At 39.9% G+C, this 15,802-nt stretch overlaps 1 protein-coding gene across 1 annotated transcript in view; it reads left to right on the top strand.

The window, feature by feature from the left end:
- Positions 1-15,802, top strand: part of ADAM22 (ADAM metallopeptidase domain 22) — a 79,039-nt gene that overhangs the window by 26,962 nt on the left and 36,275 nt on the right. Inside the window, exons 7-15 of the mRNA XM_026843586.1 lie at positions 1,604-1,675; positions 2,709-2,875; positions 4,816-4,900; positions 5,330-5,420; positions 7,232-7,283; positions 9,130-9,229; positions 12,763-12,834; positions 13,299-13,391; positions 15,646-15,726. Of these exons, the coding sequence (XP_026699387.1) occupies positions 1,604-1,675; positions 2,709-2,875; positions 4,816-4,900; positions 5,330-5,420; positions 7,232-7,283; positions 9,130-9,229; positions 12,763-12,834; positions 13,299-13,391; positions 15,646-15,726 (813 nt within the window). The remainder of the gene's footprint in view (positions 1-1,603; positions 1,676-2,708; positions 2,876-4,815; positions 4,901-5,329; positions 5,421-7,231; positions 7,284-9,129; positions 9,230-12,762; positions 12,835-13,298; positions 13,392-15,645; positions 15,727-15,802) is intronic.

Raw genomic sequence — 15,802 nt, 5'->3', positions numbered from 1 at the left:
TGGGTTGAATACCCCCAAGGACAGTGCTTCATAGTTTGGGTAATTATAGCTACTGCAATAGTCCACTTAGGAGTTTATTCTCTGAAGCAAACGCCAGTGAACATCTGTGGTCGAAGAAGCCCAGTAATTTCCTCCTGGGAGAAGAAAGTGTTGTATGCTGTGGGCTCCTGCCTTTCCCTAGGCCTGGGCTGGCGCGCCTCTGTATTTGGATTACTTTCTGTGCCTGCAGTCGATGTGACACTCCAGGGGCACTCAGTGTGGAGCTGACAACCCATAGAGTTGGAGCTCTTTTCACCATTCACCATCCCCAGGTGCTTCTAGAAGGAGCAATGAACCCCATGCTTCTTCCTGTGGTCTGTGGAGCCAGCTGTGTCCTGCTAGCCCCCTGTGGCCACTTACTGCTGTGAGGGGTGCAGTGCCCTCCTGTCTGCCCTCTTAGCTGCTTGTCCAACTGCTTTCAGCTGGGGAATAAAGCTTTTAAAACCCAAACATTGAAATAGGCTAATAGGCTTTAGTATACTGAAAAAATATTCTGTCAGCCTCCAGCATCTTTAAGCATTCTCAAGTTTGAGGTTTTGGTTGCAAATAGAGACTTGAGTAGTGTAATCATTTCCCTTCGTTCCTGTGCTTCACTTTCCATTTATTTTTTAGCTTTTTCATTTCATCCTGCCATTTTTAGCTTCACAGACCTGCCCTTTTTTTAAATAAGTGTGACTTCCTAATTTTTGGTGGTTTTCCCATTCCTTCTTGAAAGCATGCCTTTCCTATCCCCTAGCTGCTGTGCACTTCTTGCCCACTAAAAGATCCTAACTTCCAGAAAATATGGACAACTTGCACTCCAAAATCAAGTATCACAAGATGCTTGGTTTTGGAGGCAAGGGGCACAAGATGGTTAAACATTTCTGAAAATCTTAGCCCTTTCATCCTAAATTTTTCTAAGATACTTGTGACTTTCATACCCATAGTGCTCATTTAGAAGTGTTTTTTTCTGCATATAGGAGTAGCTGGACAGCCATCTTCAGTGTCATCTTTAGAGCAGTGCATTACAGATTTCACTAAAGGTGCCATTGCAGTCTGATTGCTAAAGTGATTTGAACCAGTTACTGTGGCATTATGGGAATGTGAAATTGTATATGAAGAAATCCAGAAGACAGCTTAAGAGAGAGAACTGAAGGAAAATAGAAAGTCTGGTAGAATAAAATAAAATGCAGTCAATCTGAGGGTGACAGCTCTAAAGGAGTCTCAACTATAGAAGTTGTGTTGCTAATTTCTGTATTGGTATTTGGAATTAACATTAAAATTGCCAATAATAAAGGTGACAAAGAGGGTAACAATGTGTTCCTGTTCCTATAGCATTTTTCAGTAAAGATCTTGGAGTACTTTCCTTAATAGATCCTCACAACAGCTGTTGTAAATTATATCAGCAATGTGCATTTCTGAGCAATTTTCTATTATTGCTTATTAACGTTACACTCATCACAGGAGACCAAGCCTTGCACAGGGGTTTTACTGTTGATGTAGTGGGTTTCAACTCTGTGCTTTTTTGGAAATGGAGCTTATTTTGCTGGTCTGTATATGTAACTTGTCTGTGTTTGTTTTGCAGTGTAAAAAGCACCGCTTGTCAGTCGGCCATACAAACAGCTATGCTAAATCGGTCGTGAACATGGCAGATTTAGTAAGTATCACTCAACTAAATGGGTGGGTTTTTTTGTGTGAGATGAGTCATATGATTCTCCTGCCAATAGATGCAGGAGTTGTCAGTTCATGGTATACCTAATAATAACGTATGCGAAGATCACAGATTTTCATCAAGAACCACAGTCAGCCACATATAAAGCCTTTGTCTAACATAAAGCCTTAGAGATTTTTTTGTGGCTTCAGACATTTAAGTATCCTGCTGGATCAATCCCTTGAGTCTGAGTTTTAAAGAGCACTTTAGATACGACAATTTTTAACACAAGGTCCCTGTGTTGACAACCTGAAACCCAAAAGACAATCTGACATTGGAAAGCACTGAAATTTCTTCAGAGAAAGTGCATTTGAATAAATGAGTTACAATAGGGACATTCTGGTGGATTATGTGGATTATATTTATGACGCTAGATGGGATGAGCTACTGGCTTTTACACCTCACCCCAGAAAAGTATTACTAGAAAAAGAAAAATGCAGTTCCTACTCTGGAAAATATTTGGTGTGGAGTATTAACCCCCAGCATTGAAAGAATGAACCCCATCGGGGTGGCCCTGATGGTTCAGTCAGCATGAGGTTAGATACACCTGTAGAGGCGTATAACCATGAAAATTGTGGGTTTATAGATCACTATTTGGTATAAGAGAGCCCTTGTGTGTCGCTGGGGTGAGCTGGATATTAGAAAAGACCCATTAATTCAAAATCTTTGAACTATTTGGAACGGTTGTGTAGTAATATTTCAAAAATCTCATCTCCCTTCTGTGGGCCTATACCTATGTAGAACCTGCAGGGCATCTTTTTGCAGGCTGAGAGAGCTGATTGAAGAATCTAAAATCTAGATTGTACTTTGTTTTCATGTTTGTTTGTTGGTTTTAAGGGAGATAAAATCACCTGGGAGAAGTGTGCTAGAACAAGCTAAATATTTAGTTATGTAAAAATGCAAGCTATTACAAAAAGGGGTAAAACTCACCTTTATTCTATTTGACATAATATATTTGTTCATTCTGTTAATGTACTAGATATATAAAGAACAACTTAACACCAGGATAGTATTGGTTGCCATGGAAACCTGGGCTACTGATAACAAGTTCACCATATCTGAAAACCCCTTGGTGACCCTACGTGAGTTTATGAAATATAGGAGGGATTTTATCAGAGAGAAAAGTGACGCAGTTCACCTTTTTTCGTACGTAACCTTGTGTGACGTTTTATTACTGGGGTTTTTTCTTTCCTTGGGGGTTGCTTATCACAAGTGACTGGTGCATCTCCTTTCTGTTCTATGTGTAATCCACAATAATTCAGAAGATAATGTTTATGATGGGGAGGTGGGAAAAAGTTAATGCACAAACTGCCTGTCAGTGCAACTAGAGATTTGACTCTCAAATTTTGAGTTTTTAACGTACTAAGCCCAAACTGCATGCGCTGTAATCCCTGGTTATTCTGTGCAGTTACCTACTCTGCAAGTGCAGCTACATGGAAGGTGATGCATGGTTCCACCTCAAAGGCTGGCTTCTTCGGCAGTAGAGCATGGACAGCCCTGTAAAAGCAGAACATTGGTTTTGAAACCAATGAGGTTTCCTGCTTAAAAAGCACTATGATCTGCTTTACTTTGTTGAATGACCTGCATGCTGCAGGATTCCTTAAGTGTTTCCATTCCTTGAAACAGTTTGTTCTCCAGAAAAACATGCTATAGGAAGAATAAGCTGGCAAGAATGTTATTATCTCTAAATATCTTAATTGTTTTAGAAATAAGATTGATGTAATAAAATATATCTACAAAAATAGGGAAGGGATTCATGGCTGAGATTTTTGATCCACATGAGGCACACCAGATGAATTGCTCTGCTGGAGTCCCTATCCCTCTCTGCTGACTGTTGTAGGAGCCTATATGAATAAATTTAAGCTCACTTTCACATGACTGGTAGGGTGCCACGATACCCAACCCTAGTATCCACCCTCTCAGAATTTTTGTACATGCTTAATTACAGTCACTGACTTCTGCCATGAAGAGAGCTAGTAAGATCTGCAAGTGGTGCTTGCAGATTTTGGTTTCTCTATGTCTCAGTTCTTCATCTGTAAAATGGGAATCAGGTTTTCTCACATCATTCATGTGTCTTCTCTGGTGATATTGTAAGGCCTTTGGGGAAAGTCTTGTTCTTATGAATGTTTGTGGATTGGCTGGGACAAAGATGGCCCTATTTGCCCTGGGACTGGGACTCTGGATACCACTGTGTTGCTAATTCCAGTGCTATCCATAACAGTACCACCAGTAGTGTTTGAGGTACTGCATTTGTAGATTATTTAGAAATATCAGTCTCTGAAATTGTGTCTGTGAGTGAGACACAGCTAACTTGGGAGGTGAGGTTGGTTGGTGTGCTGATACAGTGGTTACAAATGAACTTACACTTTCAGTGCAGTTAGCCCACTGTATTGTTTTTTTTTATGTTTTTCTGTTTTTCTTTGAAAGAATCAACTTGCCACAGCTCAGATGGATCAGTACTCTGAAGGGGAGCAGAGTATATTCTGTCTCTAGTAACTGGCAGTCATTCATGGTGATATGGTCAGCACTAAAGAGATGATTGGATTTAGGCTCAGAGTGTCCCTTGGATGAGATCGGCTGCAATTCTAGGGACTTTTAACCCACCTCTGCATCGGGAAGCTACTAATGCATCTCCATTTGAGTTTTACTACATCAGCACTGCCCAATTAGACACGCGTCTTTTTACTAGTCCCCCATGCGTTGGCAGCGCGGTGGCCAATCCTGCGCTCTGTCTGTAGCATGTGCCAGCAGAAGTCGCTTGCTGCAGTAGTACATCAGTGAACAAAAGGCTAGTGAGAGTCAGGGGATTTGGCAAAATATTCCTCCTCTTATATTAGGTAGTCTGAGAAGGAGGACGGAAGATGGTGTAACTTTCCTGGAGATAATTTGCCATATGAGGTTTGTGAGTGTTTATCTGTTTTTCCCATTTTGTTTTTGCATAGTTTGCAGCATAGTGGTGGCAACCAGCATATTTGCAAATGACACTTTCTCTTTTGGAAATCAGAATGGTAAACACTGGGATGGATAGGTGCAAAACTCATGGACTGGGCAGGGTAAACTTTCTTTTCTTTTCCTTTTTGTCAAAGGGGGAGTCGATTTCAGAGCAGTCGAAGTGGTGTAGCCCACACTGGTGGAATCTGTTCCTTGCTTAAAGGCGGAGGTGTGAATGAGGTAGGTGGGGATACTGGTATGAGCAAAAAGAGGTGGAAACGTATCTGCACAGAATTTATCAGAGCAGACATGTTCCTCAAAATATCTTGCTGCTTCTTTCCTCATGCACTTTTAGTGCAGCTTAGTGAAGAGTGTTGAGTGAATAAAGTCAAATATGGATTCAAATATAGTTTTCATCAGATTCTTCAATATCCCAACATTCATACTTGCAGTCACAATGGCAAGAAAGAAACAGACTTTCTCTTATTTAATTTGTCCATAAGTCAGCATTTAGTTTTCCTTACTTTCCATTGGCTAGCTGCTCTGAATTAAGAACTCTTAGCACATCTGATTCTGTCTTTTATTGCCTTGGAATGAGAAAAGCTTCACTTGTATCTGAGATACTTGTACGTAACTGATTACTCCTCCTACTTTGCTTGTTTCTTTCAGTTTGGAAAGCCAGACTTAATGGCAGTTACCCTGGCACAGACCTTAGCCCAAAACATTGGCATTTTCTCAGACAGAAGAAAACTTATAAGTGGTAAGGTTGCTTGGTTTTTCACTCTATCTCAAGAGAAGGATCTTAAAAGATGGAGGATCTTATCAGTGTCTCTCTGATATGTATTTTTCCCCATGTTTCTTGTGATGTTGAAATATTTTATTTTTTCTTGTAATAACAGGAGGAAGGACTGACATATCATTAATTTTCCTCTATTTAAATGCTATGATATCCCCCTGCCCATAATTGATGGCAGCACGGGTGTCACCATTTCATTAAAAATAAATCATAAAGGTGTCTGCCACTTCCATTAATTTCAGGGAGATCAATGTCACACCCACAGACTGAATGGCTGCCACCTACATCAAAAGTAGAAACATACATTATGAGACCTGGGGATGATGAGAAGCCACCTCAATCCTGTTATGCAGTATGGTTTTGCCAACATAGCTTACTCCATGTTTGCCTTGCTTGAATTCCTCTTGTAGATTACCCAAATCTCATGTATTTGACACCCTACTGATATAATTTCTCTGCTGTCACCTTGGTATTCAACTTCTTAGTAACCCCTATTTACCTGCAATGATTTAACTCGGATCTCTGCCCCCGCCCTCCAGCAAGCACCTCACCTGCCCTGCTTCCATGTTATATGAAGTCCCAGCTTGATACTTTTGAAATAATAATAGTTTTGAAACAATTTAGATGATGAATTGGAGTGCTTAGTTATTGGATCATGTGTACTTCTGTGGCTTACATTAAAAAAAAAAATAATTACTATATTGAGTTAATAGAACTCTGCTTAGGTGAATTTTGGTTTCAGGCATTGTAAAGACAGTATATAATGCAGTGATACATGTCCATGTAAAAGATTTTGGAGTTTACATAATTTTATTTTGAAAAATATTCAGAAATGTAGGATGGATGCTCAATGCTACTGATGTGTTCAGTATTCATTTTCCAGCTGCATATTGTTAACCTGATATAGGGACAGGGCAAACGTGAAAATGAGAATAGTGGTGATTTTCTTCTGGCTGAGTAGAGGGACAGGACACAGTTTTTGTGGGGAGGGAGGAGAATGGAGCTGTTCTCCTTTTTAATTGTACTTTTTAGATGGAAGCAATAAAGCGATGTTCATGTATTACAGTAAGGCACATTGCAGAAAGAGGAAGTGTACGTGCAAGGCATATGTACAGAAATAGACACAAGACAGTTTTGAAAGCGGGGGGGCTGAGACCAGAGCAAAGCAATCCCAGGCAGCCTGGCAGGGCAGAAGGGTGGGCTACCCTCTGTCTGCCAGGGAGTCGCAGAGGGAAGGGAGAGCGGAGGGAGAAAGTGCTACATCCCGCTGTACTGGCTAGTGTTTACTGACCATTTTATGCATTTTTGTGTGCATTATTGGTTGGGGTTTTTTATCCAAGCAAAGATTTCCCTGGCCATATTAGCATAGTCGAAGAAGAGAACTAAAAAACAAGATGAAGAGATAAAATGATTATTTTTTTTAATTCTGAAAATTTCGGAATCAAATGTCGTGACACAAGAGAAGGCGCGAGAGCTGACTCATGATTTGCAAGTGCTGGAGGCTGATGCTGCCGTTTCCCCTAACTTCACTTTAAGAGAAGGGACATTTTTTCAGAGCTCAGGATTGCATACAATTGTGTATAGTTTCTGAGAGAAAGTTTTTCAGTGTGTGCTGATACACTTAAACTAAGGTGTGCAATAAACCAGCAAATTATTCTTTTCACCTTGTATTTAAATATGAAATGGAATTGATTAAAGTGTGGCGTTTGTGGTAAGGAAAGTACTATTCTCGACTCACAACACTCAAGACGTAATTTTTTTTTTTTTTTTGTCAGGTGAGTGTAAGTGTGAGGACACGTGGTCTGGATGCATAATGGGAGACACAGGGTAAGGCATTTCACTAGAGGAGTGTCATGTCCTTCATATAATGACGTAAAGGGAAGGTGTGAAAACATTTGCCTTTTGTGGGTCAGCAGAGTATTTTCTGTGAGTCATTTTTCAGAAAGTATTAGCTGTACAGCATACATAGAAAGGCCACTTTCAAAGAAAGGTGAGAATAAGTGGGTTAATGAGAGGGTATGTGAGGATTTTTGATGACTGGCTTAACTCACAAAAGCACAGGGCTCAGCAGGCAAGCCAAGTCATTGCAAAGAAGAAGAAGCAGAAGCATGCTTAGCTGATTTTCTCCTGCAAGTTTCCTACTGAATTGTGGGAACAAACAATGAACATCTTAATTCTTGAAATCCTATTATCACGTTTCATAAGTATGTCTCATTTTCAATGTTTCTGTTGGAATCTTTCATCTATATCTATCATTTTTTATCACCCAGTTTGTGTGATGATATTGGAAAAACTGCTCCCATGGGCACTTCAGTATGCTTGTACCCACATGTAATGTCACTGGAGAGATTTTATCTAATGACTAGTGAATCATCAAATTTTTGCAGCTAGATGAAATTTGATGCTTTCTAACATGTGTATTCAGATCTTAATTCTTCATATTACAGGCCTTTTTGTCATGTGTATGAATTAAACTACAGTCTAATTTTAGATATAGACAGTGCTCCAAATTCTTAAATTAATTTCACACTGACCTGCAAATTTTCACAATAGCTTTGTGGTCAGAACAATTTTGAACAAAGAAGCACATATCATTCAAAGCTCTTTGGAAGTGTGAATGTGTGCCTTTTACCTTGTCTGCCTAAAAACATACTAGGTAGGATTTTTCTGATTTTTATTATGATAAAACACCAATCTGAGAAGCATTCTTGATTCTTGTAAAAGTGATCCCTTATCTAATGGTCTTTAAATTTTTTATCTGAAGTCAAAACCTTTCAGATAATTAGGTACAAAAGAAAGCTTTTATTTACTTTGCTTATTGATGAAGGTTAGTGAATCCCACATTCTCTGTTGTCTTTAGATCTAAATTATAAACACTAGAGATGGAAAAGGCCAATTATGTTTTGCAAGCCATCATTCCTGGCAATGCAGGATTAATTTGTATAGCACTTCTGCTAGTATTTTTTGTATCCAGTGATGATTTGATAGGGGAAAGCCCTTGAGACTCCAAAATCTGATTGAAGCCTAAGTACATTTATGACGGAGGACCTAAATATAAAGATCACTTAAGCAACTCTGGGAAAAATTCTTTCCCTGTGGAAAGGATCCATGCAGATTCTCTGCCTCATATTGGTTTTAGGTGGTGCACTGTGCCTTAGGTTGGCAGTCTGTACTTGAATGGAATTTATTCAGTGGGACATGTGAGAGAGGGAGGCTGAAATGTTAGCTGATGTTTGTTAGAAGCATGTTTTAAAATGACATAACTCTATTGTATAAAAATTCTGTGGGCCAAGAGAGCAATTTCATCCAAGAGGGAAATGAATCTTTGTCTCCTGCAGTATGTATGGGAAGAAATTTCTGAGATCAGGTCTGTTAATGGAACAGGTCATATTTGTGAGAACTACTCAATGTGTAATAAGATTTGTGCATGAAATAACAGTGAAATGTTTCAGACCTCTTACTTGCCATGAGCTCTATGTCATTGGTTTTTGTCATTTACTAAAATGATTTACAGATTAGATAGTTACAAGCAGATGGTCACTCTGATTCTGAACAGTGTGGTTTTGTACTTTTTCTGAAGTATAACATTGTAATTCTCCTCCTATTTTGAAAAAAGAAAATCTAGTATAAAAAGCACTATAGAAATTAATCCTGCTACCTTATTTCTGTGCAGGTATTACCTTCCAAGCAAGTTCTCCAAGTGTGACATTGAAGAGTATCATGAATTTTTAAACAATGGAGGTGGAGCCTGCCTGTTCAATAAACCGACCAAAGTAAGCATTACCTTATTATTATTATTTCTGTTTTATTTCTAATTTAGATGAAACCAAGAAGAATGAAAACGATAATGTTGGAAAAAACAGTACCTGTAATTTTTGTATTTCTGTTTCTCTCTAAGTTCTAAACTTTCTGGTGACATATGAGTGAAAGTAGCTGGTTTTAGTTCATAGTAGTTTGGAATTTATACATAAATAATTTTTTAATAAGTGGTTTTGTGTCCAGAAGCATTCTTACATGCTTTGATCTAGAACCATTCCTCATGCAATTTGTTCTGAATGTTGTAAATAGAATATGTTACTGAATTTATTTGCTGAGGTTTCAAGTGTCTTGGTAAACTTTTGCACAGCCTGAATTCTAATTTGTGTGGCACTGATGTCTTGGTGCACATCTCTGGAAACTGAAGATTGCTTTTATTTCACATCTGTTCCAAGAGGAAGGCTCATAGAGCCTCTGCAAGGGGTGCATTGCCATGCAGCCCAGAGGCTTTGCAGGCACAAGTGGTTGTGATACTCTCCCTGACAGAGAAGACAAAGTTTTTTTACAGGGTCTCTCAGAATAGAGTTGGAAAACTGGGACTAGTTTTTTTAAAGCTGGGAGAGACAGAGCAGGAGACAAAGGCCCGAGGGGAAGGGGACAGACACTAGAAGAGCCCATGGCTGCTGGGCACCCATCACACTCTTTATTCCTTAGGTGCTGCCCACATGGTCCCCATTACTGTCATCAGGGTCTGTCATCCCCTCCACTGCATGTGCTGGGTGAGAAGCGTATCTGGTGAGAAGTGCTCAGATCATCTCAGCCCTGTGTTAGCTCCCTCCAGGACAGTGCGTGTCGCTCTGCACAGCCCTGCCTTGCGCTGGGCAGCCCCTCAGATGGGGAAGGCTGGCTAATCCCTGCGGGCCCCTGGTCCTCAGTGCCACTGTACCTCACCTCATTTAGCAGGGTGCATTACCTCCCTAAAGGCCTGGGGGTGTCAGAGCTACAAAAGCATTGGGACCCACTTAAATGACTGACCCATCCCCTTCAAATTTGCTTCTAAAGTACGAAATCAGAGATCTTGCTATATGAGTCTTGGAAATCAGTAGAAATGGGGAATATGTCTGGAGATAGTATTCACCTTTTCTTTGCTTCTCTTGTCTCAGTTTTGGCTTGCTAAGCAGGTGTGTTCACATGAAGGATGCAAAGAGTCTGACATGATTGACTGAGACATTTAAATACAAAACAAGGCTAAAGAAACTCCGGCCAAGACATGAGCTCTTCTACAATGAGGGGTTTGCAGTAGGGTTTCGGTATATTCCTGATCCATTTACTGAAGCGTGTTTTGAAATGTACAGTAACTAGGATGATGATCTTGACTCTTTTCTATATGTAATTAGTGTTATGCTCTATTTAATGGCAGTCTTGCAACAAGCAAACAAAAGAGGCTGAGGCAAAAAGACAGTCCAATATGGAAAAAAGACATGATAGCTGAGGTGGTCACAGATGTGAAAGGTTAATTCTGGAGTGATGCACATTCTTCCTGGAGCTGCTGAGAAAAAGTGCCTCTTCTGACAACCACAGAATTTCAATAAATGTTAGAGAGGGAAAAAGAAGTCATCAGATCTGGATGAGCTGAGTCTGCTTATCTCTCAAAGGTCTCCTTTTGATGGTAGAATGTATTACTAAAAGTGGAAAGCCATATCATTTGTTAATAAGGTGTAAGATTTTTTATTCTTTAAAATGTGTCTGCGTTTTAGTAGTTGATTTTTCCATCTCATTAAAGGTGAAGAGAAATATTGGTGGTTTTCTTTGCTGAGTAAATTGTTTCCATAGTGTAATATGTCTTTACTTGGGCTTGTTTTGGCAATTATGTTCGTTTACGCATCTGTCACTTGGAACAAAACTCTCATCTCAATTTAGACTGGCAGCATTTACAATTTTATCTAATGGCATGTGGAAATGTGAAAGTTAGATGTGGAAGTCAGTGTGATTTAGACTCTCTTATGTATTGTTGTTTGGGTTGGCTTAAAGTTATTGTCAACGGATGTCTCTCTAATTCACAAGCCTGTCAAAGACGCATTTCCTATCAAGGATGGTGAAACAAAAACTTACTTTTGCTTTTAAAGAAATATGAGATAAAGGAAAACTGGTGTGACAAGGTGCAGTGTTTGACAGTGCTCCACTTTAAGATCAGCTGTGATCCCAAAAAATACATCAAGAGCATATACCCTTTTCAAATGAGTGGATGATTTATATGACTTTTTGGGAAAAGTTCACTAATCTGCTTTTTTTTCCCTTCCATTTCATGTTTAGCTGTCCCTATATACTGCAGCAAATTGGCCCAATGTTTTAAGGCAGGACCTCCGTTACTGCCATCCACTTGTCTGTATTGTGCATCCCGCCTAGAGATATTGAAGATGTCTGGAAAAATACGTAGGAAACAAGTAGTTTTAACAACTCCATCCTGTGGGCTTCTGGCAGAAGGGCAGCAGCCAGAGACAAACGCACTCTACACCATGAGTGATGGACTGGTGCAGATGGCTCATAAACAGAGTGGTTTCTGGAATGATCCTAGATTAATTGGAGAACTCAGAGGAATGTCTGCAAAATTTTAGTCTTGGTGACAGACTTATATGACTTCTAATTTATATAATAAAAGCTACTATTACATTTTCTTATGCCCAAAGGAAAAAAACCCAACATTTTATTTTCTTTCTGAAGAATTACTTTTAGAAGTTTTAGGAAAACAGAAACAATGAAGCTGGAAGGAACCGACTATGAAAGTGTCCATTAGAAGAGAGCATAGCATGGATCCTATGTAAAAAATGGTGAATGAATCTTGCCTCTGAGAAAGTACTACTACAAATATACAGATTTAGACATTTTAAGTTACAGTTGTTGGGGAGGCCAAAGGGAAAGGGAGGAAGCCTCACCAGCTATACTTTCTCATCTGCCTGTGACACATGCTTATGGAAAACTGCTGAAAGTTCTTAACTGTGGTAGAGGAAAAGGGAAGGAAAAAGCATCCAACTACAACAAAAACTGACAAAGAAACCCAACATTTCTCTTTTCCCTGCATTTCTGAGCCACATGCTACCAAAAGACAATTTTTTAATGGCTATTCCTTATGAAATTATAATGCACACTTCAACCTGAGACACAGCCCTCATCACTTGAATTCCAGAACAACAGCAATTGCAATCCCTGTGACAATAATGAAAATGTCATATTATTTTACATTTTTACTTTATTGTCAAACCTTTTGTTTTTGATTGCAACTTGTACTCAGACTGAATCTGCTGTAAAAATGGCAATCATGTACAGAAGACACTATGTGACTTGGCTGTATTGCTGAAGTAATTCACAGCATTGTCGGTTCTCTGCTCATTTCATTCGTGTTGTTTCTAGTTTGCTTCACCCTGAGTTGTGGGTACTATTTTTCAGTTAATTCATTTGGAGTACTAGCTAAAAAACCATGTTGTACAGAGTGAATATGACAATGATTCCCTTATAAGAGACAAGCTATTTGATATCTGGTTTTGCCTTGCAGCTTCTAGATCCTCCAGAATGCGGCAATGGCTTTGTGGAAGATGGAGAAGAGTGTGACTGTGGGACAATAGCAGTAAGTGCAATGCACTTTAAATTACCAACTAGATTTTCCAGGACTTGGTGCTGCCCATCAAGACAGGCAATGTTAAGATCCTGCGGCAAAGGATTAATCATTTCTTAACTTTTTCCATCATGTTTAACACAATGCGGGCCAGCATTTTTATTTTATCACCACATAAATTCTGAAGACCAATAGTTAAAACTACCTGTGCAGAATCAGGCCTTAGAAGATGTTAAAAAAGTAGTTTCCTAGATGGGAACATGACTCTGGTCAGTGCTAAAATGTCAGTATTTAATGACAGGCTGTGAAGTTAGAAAAGTTATTTGCTGTATTGCGTAGGAAACAGAGGCTTCATGCCCCACCCTTTTCTGCATGCAGGTTCCTAAAGGCCTGGTTAAAAATCTGTTCACGTAGCATGCTAAGACAGCTTGCCTGCTTTTCCCGTGTATTGTGTTATTATCATGTGTGTTCCTCAGGAGTGTGCCAATGAAGGAGGAGAGTGCTGCAATACTTGCACCCTGACGGCAGGCTCCCAGTGCAGCAATGGGCTTTGCTGTCGGAAGTGCCGGGTAAGGGCAGTGACCTTCACTGCAGCATCCTGGGGGGAAGGCATCCAGGTGGCTACAGGCACCACATGTCTTCTTTCTTGCAGACCTCGTGACTCCTCTTCTGAAAGCTTGCCTTTTAAAACTGGCTGAAAATTGGTTTGTGTGGGGCTGTTCTCTGTCTTTTAGGCTTGGGTTCTTGGGGCATGGACTGTGATCAAATGCAGAGCTGTTAAAGCCTTCCAGTTTCAGACAAATTTGAATCAGGTTGAAATTCCACGGGGTTTCATTAGATGTCCTTGTTTAATCATGCACGTACTTACCCATGTGTTGATCCCAACACCTTACATGTTGCTCTGGATTTGCCCCATGAGACTGAATGGGAAAATAGTACCACAGATGCCAGAGAGAAGGATGTAGTAAAAAAACCCCAACAAGCCACAGCTAACAGAATTATTCAGAAGTGTTCATCTAAAAGACACCAGATTTCAGTTTTAGTTAGGTCTGCCAGCTGATGTTTGGACTGACTGAAATCCAGCTGAATAAAGGGAATCAAGCCCCATGTAAACTATAAGGTATTCTTCCTCATACATCAGTAAATAATAAAAGGAGGTTTACCCAAGTCTTGGCTGTAAGGGACCCAAGCTAAATATGACTTCAAATAGATGTTTGTACTCATTTAGTAATAATGACAATTATTATTAATGTTATTAAAGCTGTGGTGTGCTATGTGTGATATTTTTGTCCTTATCTGTGGGCATCTGAGGGTTTAATTTCCTTAGGAGAAACATTAGTAATAACTGTGGACCATATTCTTGACTTTGTGCACATCCTAATGTTAAAAAAAGAAAAAGCACAGATTATGCTGCAACAGGTCACATTTCCCTAAGCACATTGCTTTTTCTAATGTAATATAAAAAAAAAAAAAAAAAAAAAAAAAAGCAGATTGCCAGTGTGAGTGAATTTTGTTCAAGTATCCAAGTCCCATAGGCACCATAATAAAGACTATCAGAAAAAAATCAAGCTTCTGTGTACCTACATGATTTTTGCAAATGAGGCAAGGGTTTATCTACATACAGAGTGGTGAGGGTGAGCCAATGAAGACAAGGGCAGAATTTTGCAAAACACGTATCCCTAGGAGGTGTTAATCAGGACAACTAAAAAGACCATATGTAACAGTTCCCAAACATGGGGTTACCTTCCATCGTAAGACCCAGCCTGAAAGCAGCAGTGAAGGAGGGTGTCACGTCCTGCTCAGATGAGGGAGACAAGTGACTCTCGACAAGAGTCACTCAGACAAGAGACTTTCATCTCTCACAGAGGGGTTCCAAGCAAAACATGGTGAGTGTACATCCCTTCAGCCTGTAGTATCTCTGACAATGCCCCTGTCTGTCTGCATTTTTCCAGAGGCTGGTAGGAAAAAGTTAAGCTGAAGGCTGAGAAAGTACCAAGAGTCTAGCTAGCTCTTCCACTGACATGTGCACGTTCACACCAGCTGTGGAGTTAGCAGTTGTCCCCAGAAAAATGTATGTGCTTGCAGATCCAGGGAAAAAAGTCACAGAGCTGCAAAATGAACTGAATATCACAGACTTAAGAAACCTTTCAGACAAAATAAGGGGTCTGTAGTATGTCCATGACCAGAAGCACTAACAATTGCCACAAACAGGATGACTTCCTTCTTTTATAGGTCTTGCGACTTAGCACAGAAGTCTTGAACCAAAATGCCTCTGTTAGGCCACTGGTACATTTTTCAGTATTAAATATCTGGTCACTTAGGAAATGGTGTCAAACCATAGAATTCAGTATATAATTAATAGTTTCTGTTCTGCAGCAGTAATGGGGCATTTTAATAACCGTAGTGTTTATAGAGTTTTGCAGTGTTCTTCATCCCTAGAGAGAAGATCAGGATCACTCTCCCTGTTTTATAAAGAAGAGTAAAATAGTCACAAAAAGGTGCAGTGACCTGGTCAAGATAATGCTGCAAGTCACTGCAGTATTGGTTTGATAAACCCCATGGGTCCTGTGTCCCAGGAGAGCACTTATCCTGCTCAGCCCCGCACTCGATGCCCTTGGGAGGAGGTGCCTCAGAGAGTGGTACCACTTGCACCAGTAAACAGCCAGTGGCTTGAGTGGTGCAACGTCTGCAGCAGGGAAAGGAAAGTCTTCCCACTTCAGTCAGCACATGAGTATTTCCCTTTTTTGAAATTCGAAGAAAGAAGTGCATTCAAAGCAAGATGTGGAGACACCAAGACACTAATTTTCTGTTGTTTTTTTCCAGTTTGAACCTAAAGGAGTTTTGTGCCGAGAAGCGGTGAATGATTGTGATATTGCAGAGAACTGCACAGGAAATTCCAGTCAGGTGATTTTTATATCTTCTATCCAAGAGATGAGGAAAACCCACCTGTAGTCTCTCAATCACTATGAATGTTGCCATT

This window comes from Athene cunicularia (genome assembly GCF_003259725.1).
Source record: "Athene cunicularia isolate RWA chromosome 2 unlocalized genomic scaffold, athCun1 chr2_part1, whole genome shotgun sequence".
NCBI classification, from domain to species: domain Eukaryota; kingdom Metazoa; phylum Chordata; class Aves; order Strigiformes; family Strigidae; genus Athene; species Athene cunicularia.
Note: the sequence above shows the minus strand (reverse complement) of the source record. Positions and strands in the feature narration are given on the sequence as shown.